Source organism: Podarcis pityusensis, assembly GCF_964106645.2.
Source record: "Podarcis pityusensis genome assembly, chromosome: 4".
Classification (NCBI taxonomy): Eukaryota; Metazoa; Chordata; class Lepidosauria; order Squamata; family Lacertidae; genus Podarcis; species Podarcis pityusensis.
The window spans coordinates 24789240-24801393 of record NC_138027.1 but is presented as its reverse complement, the minus strand read 5'-3'; the positions used below and the strand labels follow the sequence as shown (position 1 = coordinate 24801393).

The 12154-nt window shown below is 43.9% G+C and overlaps 1 protein-coding gene across 7 annotated transcripts in view; it reads left to right on the top strand.

Annotated features, from left to right (window-relative positions):
- SPATA13 (spermatogenesis associated 13) overlaps positions 1-12154 on the top strand; it is a 97236-nt gene that overhangs the window by 83924 nt on the left and 1158 nt on the right. For all 7 annotated transcript variants that reach the window (XM_081004064.1, XM_081004060.1, XM_081004061.1 and 4 more), the window contains 6 exons: positions 96-275; positions 3080-3265; positions 4282-4461; positions 5819-6051; positions 8876-9005; positions 9948-10320. In XM_081004064.1, the coding sequence (XP_080860190.1) occupies positions 96-275; positions 3080-3265; positions 4282-4461; positions 5819-6051; positions 8876-9005; positions 9948-10320 (1282 nt within the window). The remainder of the gene's footprint in view (positions 1-95; positions 276-3079; positions 3266-4281; positions 4462-5818; positions 6052-8875; positions 9006-9947; positions 10321-12154) is intronic.

Below are 12154 nucleotides of genomic sequence, written 5' to 3'. Positions count from 1 at the left end.
CAGGTGTTGCTTGCATCTACACATAGTTACTTAAAGCATTTGTCTTTGGCCATCCCTACAGAAACCTTGCCCTTCACAAAACGTTTCTGTTTCAGCTGATAAGCGATGGGAGCATGGTCTATGCAGAGGCACTCTGGGATCACGTGACCATGGACGACCAGGAATTGGCCTTCAAAGCCGGGGACGTCATCCAAGTCCTTGAGGCTTCCAACAAGGATTGGTGGTGGGGCAGAAATGAGGAGAAGGAAGCCTGGTTTCCGGCAAGCTTCGTCAGGGTGAGTAAAGCAAGAACTCGCGTTATTTTATTCTTCTTCCGGAAACTACTGAACCACCTCTTTACGCAATATTGTGGTCTTGGGCGGCTGGTGCATTGCTCAAGTTTACTAGTACTTCCTTTCCCACTGCAACACGTAGATTGCAGTGATTATTTTCAGTCCTAATTTTCCAACTTCATCTACGTCAAACTGTTAGAATCACTGCTGTCCAGAATGTCCTCCTCCTCTCCTTCCTTTTTCTTGCAGGTTACAGTCATTGCTTTTGCTATACAAATCGCACTGTGACTACAGGGGGACCCAGCAGATGCATTATCTGAAGGGCTCAATTTTTACAGTAGGCTATCCTTTAGTTTAGGGACGCGGGTGGCGCTGTGGGTTAAACCAAAGAGCCTAGGACTTGCCAATCAGAAGGTCGGTGGTTCGGATCCCTGCGGCGGAGTGAGCTCCCGTTGCTCAGTCCCTGCTCCTGCCAACCTAGCAGTTCGAAAGCACTTCAAGTAGTGCAAGTAGATAAAGTAGATAAATAGGTACTGCTCTGGCGGGAAGGTAAACAGCGTTTCCGTGTGCTGTTCTGGTTTGCCAGAAGCGGCTTAGTCATGCTGGCCACATGACCTGGAAGCTGTACTACGGCTCCCTCGGCCAATAAAGTGAGATGAGCGCCACAACCCCAGAGTCGTCCACGACTGGACCTAATGGTCAGGGGTCCCTTTACCTATCCTTTAGTTGCCATTGTTGTTTGTACCCACAACCAAGTATTTTGTGGAGGAGAAGGAATCAACTCAGTGAATCCAGCAAAAGCTGGAGGAAGAAATTCACATAGAGCATTTTATTTCTCTGTCCTTAAAAGCGATTATAAGAATATAGGAATCTGATTCCTGTTTTAAGAAGAGATTTATATTCCACTTTTCAGGTCATGCGTTCTTTGCTACAATGAAATGCAACATACATATTCAGTTTCAGTTAAAAATAAGGCCACCTGAGCCTCTAGAAACAGCATAGAATTAAGGATTACTCCTAAGCTATGTACTTGCTCTCTCAAGGGGAGTGTTACCCTGTCTAGAACAGGCCCAAAGTCCCAGTTCCTGAATCTAGCACCATTGACCCACTGGACCTCTGTCTTGTCAGGATTTAGCTTTGTTCATTGGCCTTCATCCTGCCCATTGCTGCCTCCAGACCCTTGTTCAGCACCTGAACTGCCTCTCCTGATTCACATGAACTGGAGCGAGAGAGGGAGCTGAGTGTCATCCACATATTGATGACACCGTGCTCCAAATCCCCAGAAGGCAGCACGGGATCAGGCTTCATGTCTGGCATTGAGATGTGTGAGTCTGCATCGTACTTCTGTTTCTGTAACGATATAAATGGGTAAAAGAAGAAGAAAGGGTCATGAGTCAGTAGTTTCAGACTGGTATCGCCCTTCCTCCATGCGGCCTGTAAAAAACCTTTACTGAATTGCCCAATTTTTGCCAGTGTGAGAAACACACACCAGCCTCCCTGCATTAACAACTATGCGGTTCAAATCCACAAAGTGTCACATGTTTGCACACACTGCAGTCCCGAGGTCCCCTGAGTACATCACACTCTTCTTATAACAACCGCAGTAAGAGTTAACCATGTTTTCAGTCAGACAAAGGCCGAAACAAACTCCTGCCTTCCCCCACAGCAATTTTTTGAAACGGGCAGCACAGTTTCTTCTCTGCCAGCTCAATACGCAGCCACTCAGCATTCCACGCTTCCTATTCTTGGGACTATTTCTTTTTTAACTTAAGGCATAAATAATTTATCACTTTAAAAAGCCTATTGTAAAGACCAACAGAGTCGGTACAAAGGTTGAAAAGGTTTTCTATAAATGATAGGTTGATATTAATTGGAAACCGCTCTTTGGATCATTTGTTTGATATTGCCCATTCCCACGCAATCTCGTTTTTAGATGGCAGTGATTTAAAACCTCTACCTATTTTTCCTCCTATTACATTGGAGAAAGTCCAGTCCGATGCATTTCCTGTAAGAGGAGTGTGCTGCACATAAAAGAAAGGACTTCCTTGCCCAGAGCTTACATCAGGGAGGGGGAACATGTGGCCCTCCAGATGTGGTAGGATTCCGACTCCCGTCATCCCCAGCCAGCATGGCCAAGGATCAGGAACTGACGGGAGTTATAGTCCAGGAACATCTGGAGGGCCTCATTTCCGCCACTGGTTTAAATGATGAAATTCTTCTCAGGGCACCCTGTTCACTGTAATAATAACTACACCAAGCTGAGCAGAGCCAGGCTTGTAAATGGTAACTCGCCAAGTTAATCTGTGTTGCATAAGACTCTCTTCTAAGTTGGTTCTTAGGACTCGCTTGACTACATAATATGGGTAAGCTAAATGCTGAGAAATCCCAGTTAATTTCAGTGGGGCTTTTCTGCAGAATATATAGGAGGCTGCCAAATCAGATTATTTGCCCATCTAGTCTGATATTGTCTCACCTGAGAGGCAATAGTTGCTCTCCAGGATCTCAGGAATACTTTTCATTACCTGCTCGCTTTTTAAAAGCAGAATGCCAGAGAGTCTGCCTGGGACCTTCTTCATGCAAAGCATGGACTCTACCACTGAACTGTGGTTCCTCTCCAACTGTATGGAGCTTTGAGCCATACTAGGTAGCATAGGCACAAAGGATTATCTCCAGGGTTGTGCCAGGAGGGCTTGGTGCCCACCCCGCTCCACCGCATCTGTTCTGGAGGTCCCACAACCTTCTGGAGGGCTCTTCAACTCAGCTGTGCTTCCTCAACTCAGTTGCTTTCTCCTTTCTTATGTTTCCAGCTGCGGGTCAACCAGGAAGAACTTGCAGAAAACGGTGGCGGCCTCCAAGACGAAGAACCCAATGCAGACCCTGTGAAGCACCGCCAAAAAATTGCTGAAAACAAGGATCAGATGAGAACAAACGTGATTCAGGAAATAATGAACACGGAGCGGATCTATATCAAACATCTCAAGGACATCTGTGAAGTAAGCTGCAAAATGCTGGAGAGGAGTTGCTTTGGGGGGGAGGAAACAGCTGTGTTTATTGGGGACCATAGGATGCTAGGCTCCTGGTCCATCTAGCTCAGTACAGTGGTGCCCCGCAAGACGAATGCCTCGCAAGACGGAAAACCCGCTAGACGAAAGGGTTTTCCGTTTTTGAGTTGCTTCGCAGGACGAATTTCCCTATGGGCTTGCTTCGCAAGACGAAAATGTCTTGCAAGTCTTGAGATTTTTTTTTCGCTTTTCGCCCCCTTTATCTAACCTGCTAAGCCTTTAATAACCTTTAATAGCCTTTTAGCAGCTAATCCGCTAAGCCTTTAAGCCTTTAATAGCCGCTAAACCGCTAATAGCGCTAATCCGTTAAGCCGCTAATAGGGTTGCTTCGCAAGACGAAAAAACCGCTAGACGAAGACTCTCGCGGAACGGATTAATTTCGTCTTGCGAGGCACCACTGTATTGTCTGTTCTGACTAGCAGTGGATAGCCAGGGATTCAGGCAGGGAACTTTCCTAACCCTTTCTGCAAAGCAGACACTCTACCTCTGGGCTATGGTGCCGAACTTTGCCTTCAGAAAACTTAAGGTGGGCATATGTTGCATTTCTTGGGTTGCTGCAGTACTTCACTTTCTTGGCCTGGGAAATTTTGTGCAGCTCCCTGGCAGCTGAGTGTTGCTAACTGTTTAGCTGCTTTCTTGGGGCACTTATTTGCTTTGGCTGAATGGCAAAATGATGGCTTATCTATAGGATTTCTCTGTGAGTGGGTGCTCTGGTCTTAAAGTCAGATTGGTTCTATTTTGTACTGGAATTCAGACCATGCAGCTTGGGTTTGGGAAAACTTGTATGGTTATTGCTCCTCATGAGTAAGGGTTGCAAGGGAGAGACAAGGAAGTCTTAAGATGAAGCTTTCCTTTGTTGACTACCAAGCTTGATTATTTGATGCAACGTTTTATTTTCAATCTCTTCATCTTTGACAAACCAAAGAGTCCTGCTCTGTCATTTCCAGGGGTACATTCGGCAGTGTCGGAAACATACAGGAATGTTCACTGGGGCCCAGCTGAGCACCATATTTGGAAATATTGAAGACATTTACAAATTCCAAAGAAAGTTCTTGAAGGATCTAGAGAGGCAATACAACAAAGAAGAGCCCCATTTGAGTGAAATAGGATCCTGCTTTCTTCAGCATGTAAGTTGGGTAATTCTGTTGCATTAAGTTGATTAGCTAATGAATGTTATGCCAGAAATGCAGTCATGTGAGCCAGGGCAGCTAACAGTGTGATAACACTACAGAATTAAATGCTAGGCTGATCCTTTAAGGCCCATAGATTGCATGCACCCTTAGCCCAATTATACATACAGATATGGGGTGTGTGGAGTGGGGTGGGGGGAGAGATAGGGTAGCATAAGAGAGTGAGAGAACATATTCTCCAAACCTGCAGTGCTGCAAACTCCATCCCCTTTATGCTTTGGTTATGCCCACCACTGACCCTGTATCAACTCTCCATCAGCTGCAGCATCACCTTCCATTCACTTCTCTCATTGTTCAGTTGCCCTTCATAGCAAAGAGATAGAGAGATTCCCTGCCTCTACCATAAGGCAGACCCTCAGTTTTACAATACCACCATCCAAATAGGTGTTGTTGATTCCTTCACATATCGGTATACTGTCACAGATGTCAACATCACACATGATAGTTCTTTCTGGAACAGCTATGATAAGTCTCAGACTTAGTTTTCATTCCTATGTAAGATCTTTACAGAGGAATTGGAAAATGTGATTGGAAAATGGATGAGAACACTAAACGGATGAAGCTTTCAGCCTCCTATCACCTCAAATAAGTGATATGGAAATATGTTAAATTCTCAGCTCCTTTTGGGATCTGGCCATTTTTTTTTATTCCACCCCACTCCCACATTCTCATATGAACCACCCCAGATGCCTGATGGCATTGGGAAACGTGTAGTGTGAAGCAGTGGTATGCAGGTGCACTCTGTGGCATATTTGGGAGACACTGTTGCTGCAGAAATCTGAGAAATCTGCCACTGAGTCTGTCCTAAAGACCATGAGAATGGGCCCAGTCTTGTTCCTACATTCACTGAGAAATCTTTGTGATGGTTTAGGTCAGGCGTGTGGAACCACTTTTGTCTGGCAGGCTGGATCAAAAAGCGGCTACCCTTCTGCAGGCTACTCTTGACAAGTGACCGAGTCCACTCGCCTGTCAATCACCTGCTGTCATGTGACATCAGTTGTATCTGGGCTTGCTTTTGGTGCTGTTTTTGAACAGCACCGAATGTAAATTATGTTGCAAAGGAACAACTGGGAGTGCCCTCCTAAGACATGGGCTCCCAATTGTTTCTTGGAAATAAGGTTTGCATTTGCAGCTGTTTAAATTCAGCACTTAAGGCAAGCAACTCTGAGCAGTTTCAAGGCATATGGAAGGGAGCGATTGGAAAAGGGGATGGCTACAGGAGTGGGTGTGCCAATCATTTCCTTGATATTTTAACCACAGTTTTGCTTTTATTCTCTCCCCCACCCTATTTTAGCAAGAAGGCTTTGCTATCTACTCTGAGTACTGCAACAATCATCCCAGTGCCTGCATTGAGATGTCTAACCTGATGAAGCAGGGCAAGTACCGCCACTTCTTTGAGGCTTGTCGCCTGCTTCAGCAAATGATTGACATCGCCATTGATGGTTTCCTTCTCACGCCTGTTCAGAAAATCTGTAAATATCCCCTGCAGCTTGCAGAATTACTCAAGTACACCACTCAGGAACATAGGTAAGGCGAACATTATGTTTTTGCCAAGGGGACCTCCCCAAACTCACTTCCAAACTAACCTACAGCAACTATCGCCCTCTCATTCTGCTTAGTTCATTCTCTTTAGCCTGGAAAAGAGATGATTAAAAGGCTTTCACATAGATGGTGAACTAATTTTGAGGTAGTTGTTTTTGCTCCAGAGAGGAGGACCAAAACCAATGGGCTGAAATTATAAGAAGGATTTAGATCAGGGGTAGCAAATGAGGTGTCCTCTAGATGTTGTGGACTACAACGTCCATCAGCCCCAGGCAGCATATCCAGTAGTCAAGGATGATGAGAGTTGTAGCCTACAACATCTGGAAGGTGTACCACATTGGTGGTCCCTGCTTTAGGCTAAACTATGGAAGAACTAGTTCTGGCAACACAAGTTGTTCCAAGAGTAGAACAGACCGCCTTGCTAGGTGGTGGACTGTCCTTAATTAGATGTTTTTAAGCTACTTTATTGCTACCTTTAGAAATGTAGTAGTTGTATTTCCTTGGACTAAACATATGAATTTTGAGGTTCCTTCCAGTTCTGTTATTCTATTTCCACAAACGTTAGCTCAGATTTGTATATCCTTTTCAAATATGAGCTATCAGTGACATTGGAAGGCGGCCAATACTGCTTCTGTACTTGACGAGTGGACAGAAGTGGTTAAATTGTGTTGATGAGTAGCTTCAGCATATTAACTGGCCATGTCTACTTTATTCAACATAATTCCCTGACACAGCATCCTTCAGCCACAAATCACTTCAGTTTTTCTTAGCCCACATGAAGTCAATGGGATTGGCTATTTTTAAGTGCAAGTTTTCTGTTTTAAGTAGTTTATGACTCATAACCTTATCGGTTAGGATGTGTTTTTTGCCCTGTATGTCTAGTACAAGTTCCCCTATTCTTAGTGTAGAATATATAAGTAGTCAAATAAAGAGGAACATGATTTTACAGAATTGCAAGGGGATAAGATTAAATGTAGTAGACAAACACTCATGTAGTTAATTATGGCCTTCAGTTATATATTTATGGCCAGTATCTGCATGCATTTCCTTTAGGGTAGGGTTTATTCGTCACTGTCTTGGGCAGGATTTTTGTGTGCTTTTAGTTTAACATTTTCACAATAAAAGTGCTTCTGTGAGCCTGGATAATATGAGGACAGCTGAACCCTGTAAAAACTTGCAGGGTTGTTGTGAGTTTAAAAGGCACTACATATATGGAGTGACAGTAGCTCAGTGGGGCTGCCAATCAGAGTAGACAACACTGCACTGGATGTCCGAATAATAATCTGACCGAGCACATATTAGCTTTCTGAAACAAATCAGGGGAAAATGCAAGCTGTGCATTGTCTGTAGGCTGTTGTCTGGGCTTACAGACAATGATTGTAATGGTCATGTTGTGGTTTTCCCATCTCTGCACTGGGTGTGGGTGTAATGTGGGTGTAATGAAATGTAAGTGCAGGACGACATTTGCTGAGGTGGTACAGTCCTCTCCCAGGAACCCAGGAGGCTGATTGTGTCCTTGAGAGATTCCGCATCTCTGCCTGTCTGCATATGGAAACCCAACATAACAGCAATAACTGCTTTTAGCACTTTCAAACTAATGATACCCTCTGTACATGCAGATATGATAAAAGTCCAGTGAGAGGGCTGCACTGCCTCAGCTGTAAGAATGTGTATCACACAATTGATGTTGATGTGTGGTGGCCAGCAAGGGGAGATGGTCAGCAAAAACCTGCTCTGAAACCTAAAATTAACGTGGAGGGGTCTGGACACTGAGGCAATTAAGCATGTGATCCCATAAAGTTTTGGTTTATGTGCAATCAGTCCAGGAAGTCACACTGCTGATGCCACACTCTCTTTCAGTAAAGTAATCCTTTTCATTAGCTCTATTTTTCCTCCCAGCCTGCTCCTGATTCAGCTGAACAGGACTGTTGTGGGGGCGGGAGCTCCTTTGTTGTCTGCTTCCGTCCTCAACTTTCTCCTCCTTCTGCTTCTCCAGTATTTATTCATTAATGTCTTAGAAATCTCCATGAAAAGGGTGATCCTAGCATCATGAAGAAAATAGGCCAGGTCTCTCTCTCTAATGGAGTGGTTCATTTGCATACTCTCTGAATGTATACAGTATATGTATATATATATATATATAAGCTTTCGCCAGCCGGGTGCCCTCCCAATGCTTTGGACTACAGTTCCTATTAACTCTAGTTGTTAATCCAAAGTATACCCCGCTCCTGCTTGTCACCCTCCTACCATTCCCCACATGCTTCTCTCTCTCTCTCTCTCTCTCTCTCTCTCTCTCTCTCTCTGTGTGTGTGTGTGTGTGTAAACTTTCATTTAACAGAAATGTTTTCAGACAGTTTCTTATGGCCTCAACCTTTATATCACACAAAGCTTAAACCTAGGGTAATGATTGCATTTTTAACTCAGAGGAGGGGTATGCTCAAGCCCAAAGGTTAACAGATGTTTTTATCCTCTTAACACTTAGAGAAATAGAGCGAGGGCACACATGGCATTTGAAATCCTGGTTTATCAGCAAACCTTGGTTAGCATAGCTACGCTTAAGGACCATGCCAGCATAAGCCTGTACTGTGGTTGGGAAAAGTCAGAAGTAAAATGATGCTATTTATACTGGGCTTGAATTCCATGCACCTTAATGCTCACTGTATCATGACATGAGTGCTGCTTTTCTGAATCGTACCCAAACCCTTGTGGCCTGGCGCTCTCGTTTCTGCTGGTGTCCAGCTGCATGGCTCTCACAAGCCGAGTTCAAAGAGGATAAAATGACTGACCCATGCCTGCCTTCATTTTGCAGCGACTATAATGATATAAAGGCAGCATATGAAGCCATGAAGAACGTAGCCTGCCTGATCAATGAACGCAAGCGAAGGCTAGAAAGCATAGACAAGATGGCCCGCTGGCAAGTGTCCATTGTCAACTGGGAGGTAAGGGTGCACTTCCAGGAGGTTTTCATCTCAAAAGTCGCAGACAGTTAGATCCAGTCTTGGGATTAGAATACATCCATTATAATCAATGGGACTTAAGACAGACTAACCTATTACCCACCAGATAATGTCGGATTTTTTTATGCTTGTTTCTTTAACAATTGGTCAAAAAGTGGTTTACGGCACAAAACAGAACTAATAGGAACAAAAAGTATAACGGATAAACCCAGTTGGTCAATCAACACACTAAAACGAATCACAAACAGCAGCTTATGGATTCTCAAAGCAGCATCTCAGTGAACAGAACCGTCACACTCAAAAATGCCCAATGGTATAGAAAAGTTTTTCTATACCATTTCTTCAAAAGAGAGCAATTGATGGGGCCAAACTAGTCTCCAGGGAGAGGGCAATTCTACATCAATGGGACAACTACTGAAAATACTTTGCTCCATAATTTTAGGTGTCAGTTATTTTGTAGTCATTGAATCCTATGCATGAAACTGAGAAGACATGAGTAAGACAGCCCCACCCAACCTGGAACTGAGTTTGCTTAAACCTAGTTGTCAGGGAACAGAGGCATGCTTAATTCTGTTGTGACCAAAGAGTCCAGAAATATCCATATGCAAAAAATGCCAGTATATCTCTGTCCAGCAACTTTGATCCTCAGATGGGGCACTGCTGAAAAATATCACATACGCCAGCGATGTGCTTTAGAAACTGGGCTTTTAGTGTTGAAGCTCCAGCCACCTGGAATTAGTTAACAACTGAAATTAGACAAGCATCTAGCCTCTTGATATTTAGGTGGCTTTTGAGGACATTTTTAAGGCGGCTTTCCCTGAAGTGACCCAGACATATTATGGAATATTAATTGTAGCAATTGTTTTGTTGCTTTTCGTTTATTGAGTTCGTAACTTTTTGTTTGTTTGCTGCAAACGTTTTCAGGGGCAAGACATTTTAGGCAGAAGCTCAGAACTAATCCACTCAGGAGAGCTGACCAAAATCTCCAAGCAAGGCAAGAGCCAGCAGAGGACTTTCTTTCTCTTTGACCACCAGCTTGTGTTCTGTAAGAAAGATCTCTTGAGAAGGGACATGCTGTACTACAAGGGACGGGTGGACATGGATGAGTTTGAAGTGCTGGACATTGAGGACGGCAGAGAAAAGGACTTCAATATCAATGTCAAAAATGCTTTCAAAATTGTAAATAGTGCCACAGAAGAAGTCCATCTATTTTGTGGGAAAAAGCCAGGGGACAAGAAGAGGTGGCTGGAGGCCTTTGCAAATGAGAGGAGGCGAGTGCAAGAAGACAAAGAAATGGGCAAGTATTGTCTTCTGTTGACTTCTCTTATTTCTGTGCTTTGTGGAAACCCTGGTTCAGCTGTATAAGCAAGTTTACTGATTAACAGTTACCACTGGAACTGAGCAGTGGGAAGCTGGCTTGGGGGAGTTAGGGGTGGGTGGGGATGGATTGATTGACGTACAGTATTTTTTACTCTCCCTTCACCATAAGGTCCGGTGTGAGTTACAACATTAAAACTGTTACAAGAATGAATAGCATGGTTCTAAACAGAACAGTGTAAATTCAGCAAAAGAGGTGGGTTCCACAAAACCAACTGCCAGCCTCATAAATGGAATTTGCTGCAAAATAGAAGCTTTTGAGTTCTGGTGGGTTATCTCAACAAGCCAGCAGTGCCATTTAACAAACTCTGAAGTTGTAGACACAAACACAAAGCAGCACATGAATTAGCGACAACCTCACTAATAGGTGCTGCTTTCCAACAGTCGTTCACATTTTCAGCCTCACTGATGGATGGTTTGCTGAAAAGTAGCACCTGCCCCTACAGTCATGGCTGCTTCTACAACATTCTCTGCCTGCAGCTGTCATTCACAATCCCACACCTTGTATAGGATTTTTGAGCATATGACACAGCCTTTAACCTGCCTCTCATTCATGGGGTTTGGATACGTCGCCATACAGTAGGAAGGCTAAATAAAATATGGACTAAAACCTCATTCCCAACTGAAATCTTGGACTCCAAATGCTACTTTGGATGTTTCTGAGCACAATTCAAAGTGTTGGTGCTGACCTTTAAAGCCCTAAATGGCCTCAGTCCAGTATACCTGAAGGAGCGTCTCCACCCCCATCGTTCTACCCGGACACTGAGGTCCAGAGCCGAGGGCCTTCTGGCGGTTCCCTCACTGCGAGAAGCCAAGTTACAGGGAACCAGGCAGAGGGCCTTCTCGGTAGTGGCGCCGTCCCTGTGGAACGCCCTCCCACCAGATGTTAAAGAGAACAACAACTACCAGGCTTTTAGAAGACATCTGAAGGCAGCCCTGTTTAGGGAAGTTTTTAATGTTTAACAGACCACTGTATTTTAATATTTTGTTGGAAGCCACCCAGGGTGGCTGGGGAGAACCAGCCAGATGGGCAGGGTATAAATAATAAATTATTATTATTGTTATTTGCTCTCCCTCCCCCCACTACCACCACCTTTTCCAGCTCTGCAATATTCCGAATATGGTTGAACGATAAATTTGTGTAACGGAATTATGATATCAGTAGTTTTATTTTAAATTGTGATACTTTAACAAGGTACAGTTTCTGTTATCCGGATAAGGCCACATCCAGCCTGCAGCTTACAAAGCTGACTGCAGTCTCAGGGAACTCACTTTGTCCAGAGCTTTTTGAAAGTCCAATACAATATATCAGCTGGATCACCTTTATCTTATGCTTGTTAACACTCGTAAATAACTCTTAATAGGCTAATAAGAAAGGACTTTCCCTTACAGAAGCCATGCTGGTTCTGCTTCAACAAGGCTTACCCTTCTATATGCTTGGTTATTTTATTTCAACAATATTTCCCAACAGTTTTCCCAGGACAGACACTAAGCTAACTGGACTATGATTTCCAGAATCCCCATTCTGCCATATATCTTATTAAAAATTGGTGCTGGGAATTAAACCTTGCACCTCCTGAATATGAACAATGGAAGAGACCTTTTACTTACTCAGACAATTGGTCCAGCTAGCTCATTATTGTCTCAGGCTCTAAAATTCCTCTAAAGCCACCTTCTACTGTTCTACATCCAAACTGGTGCCACACAGATAATCGTTAGATTACAACTCCCATTGTCCTCAGTCAGCATGGCCA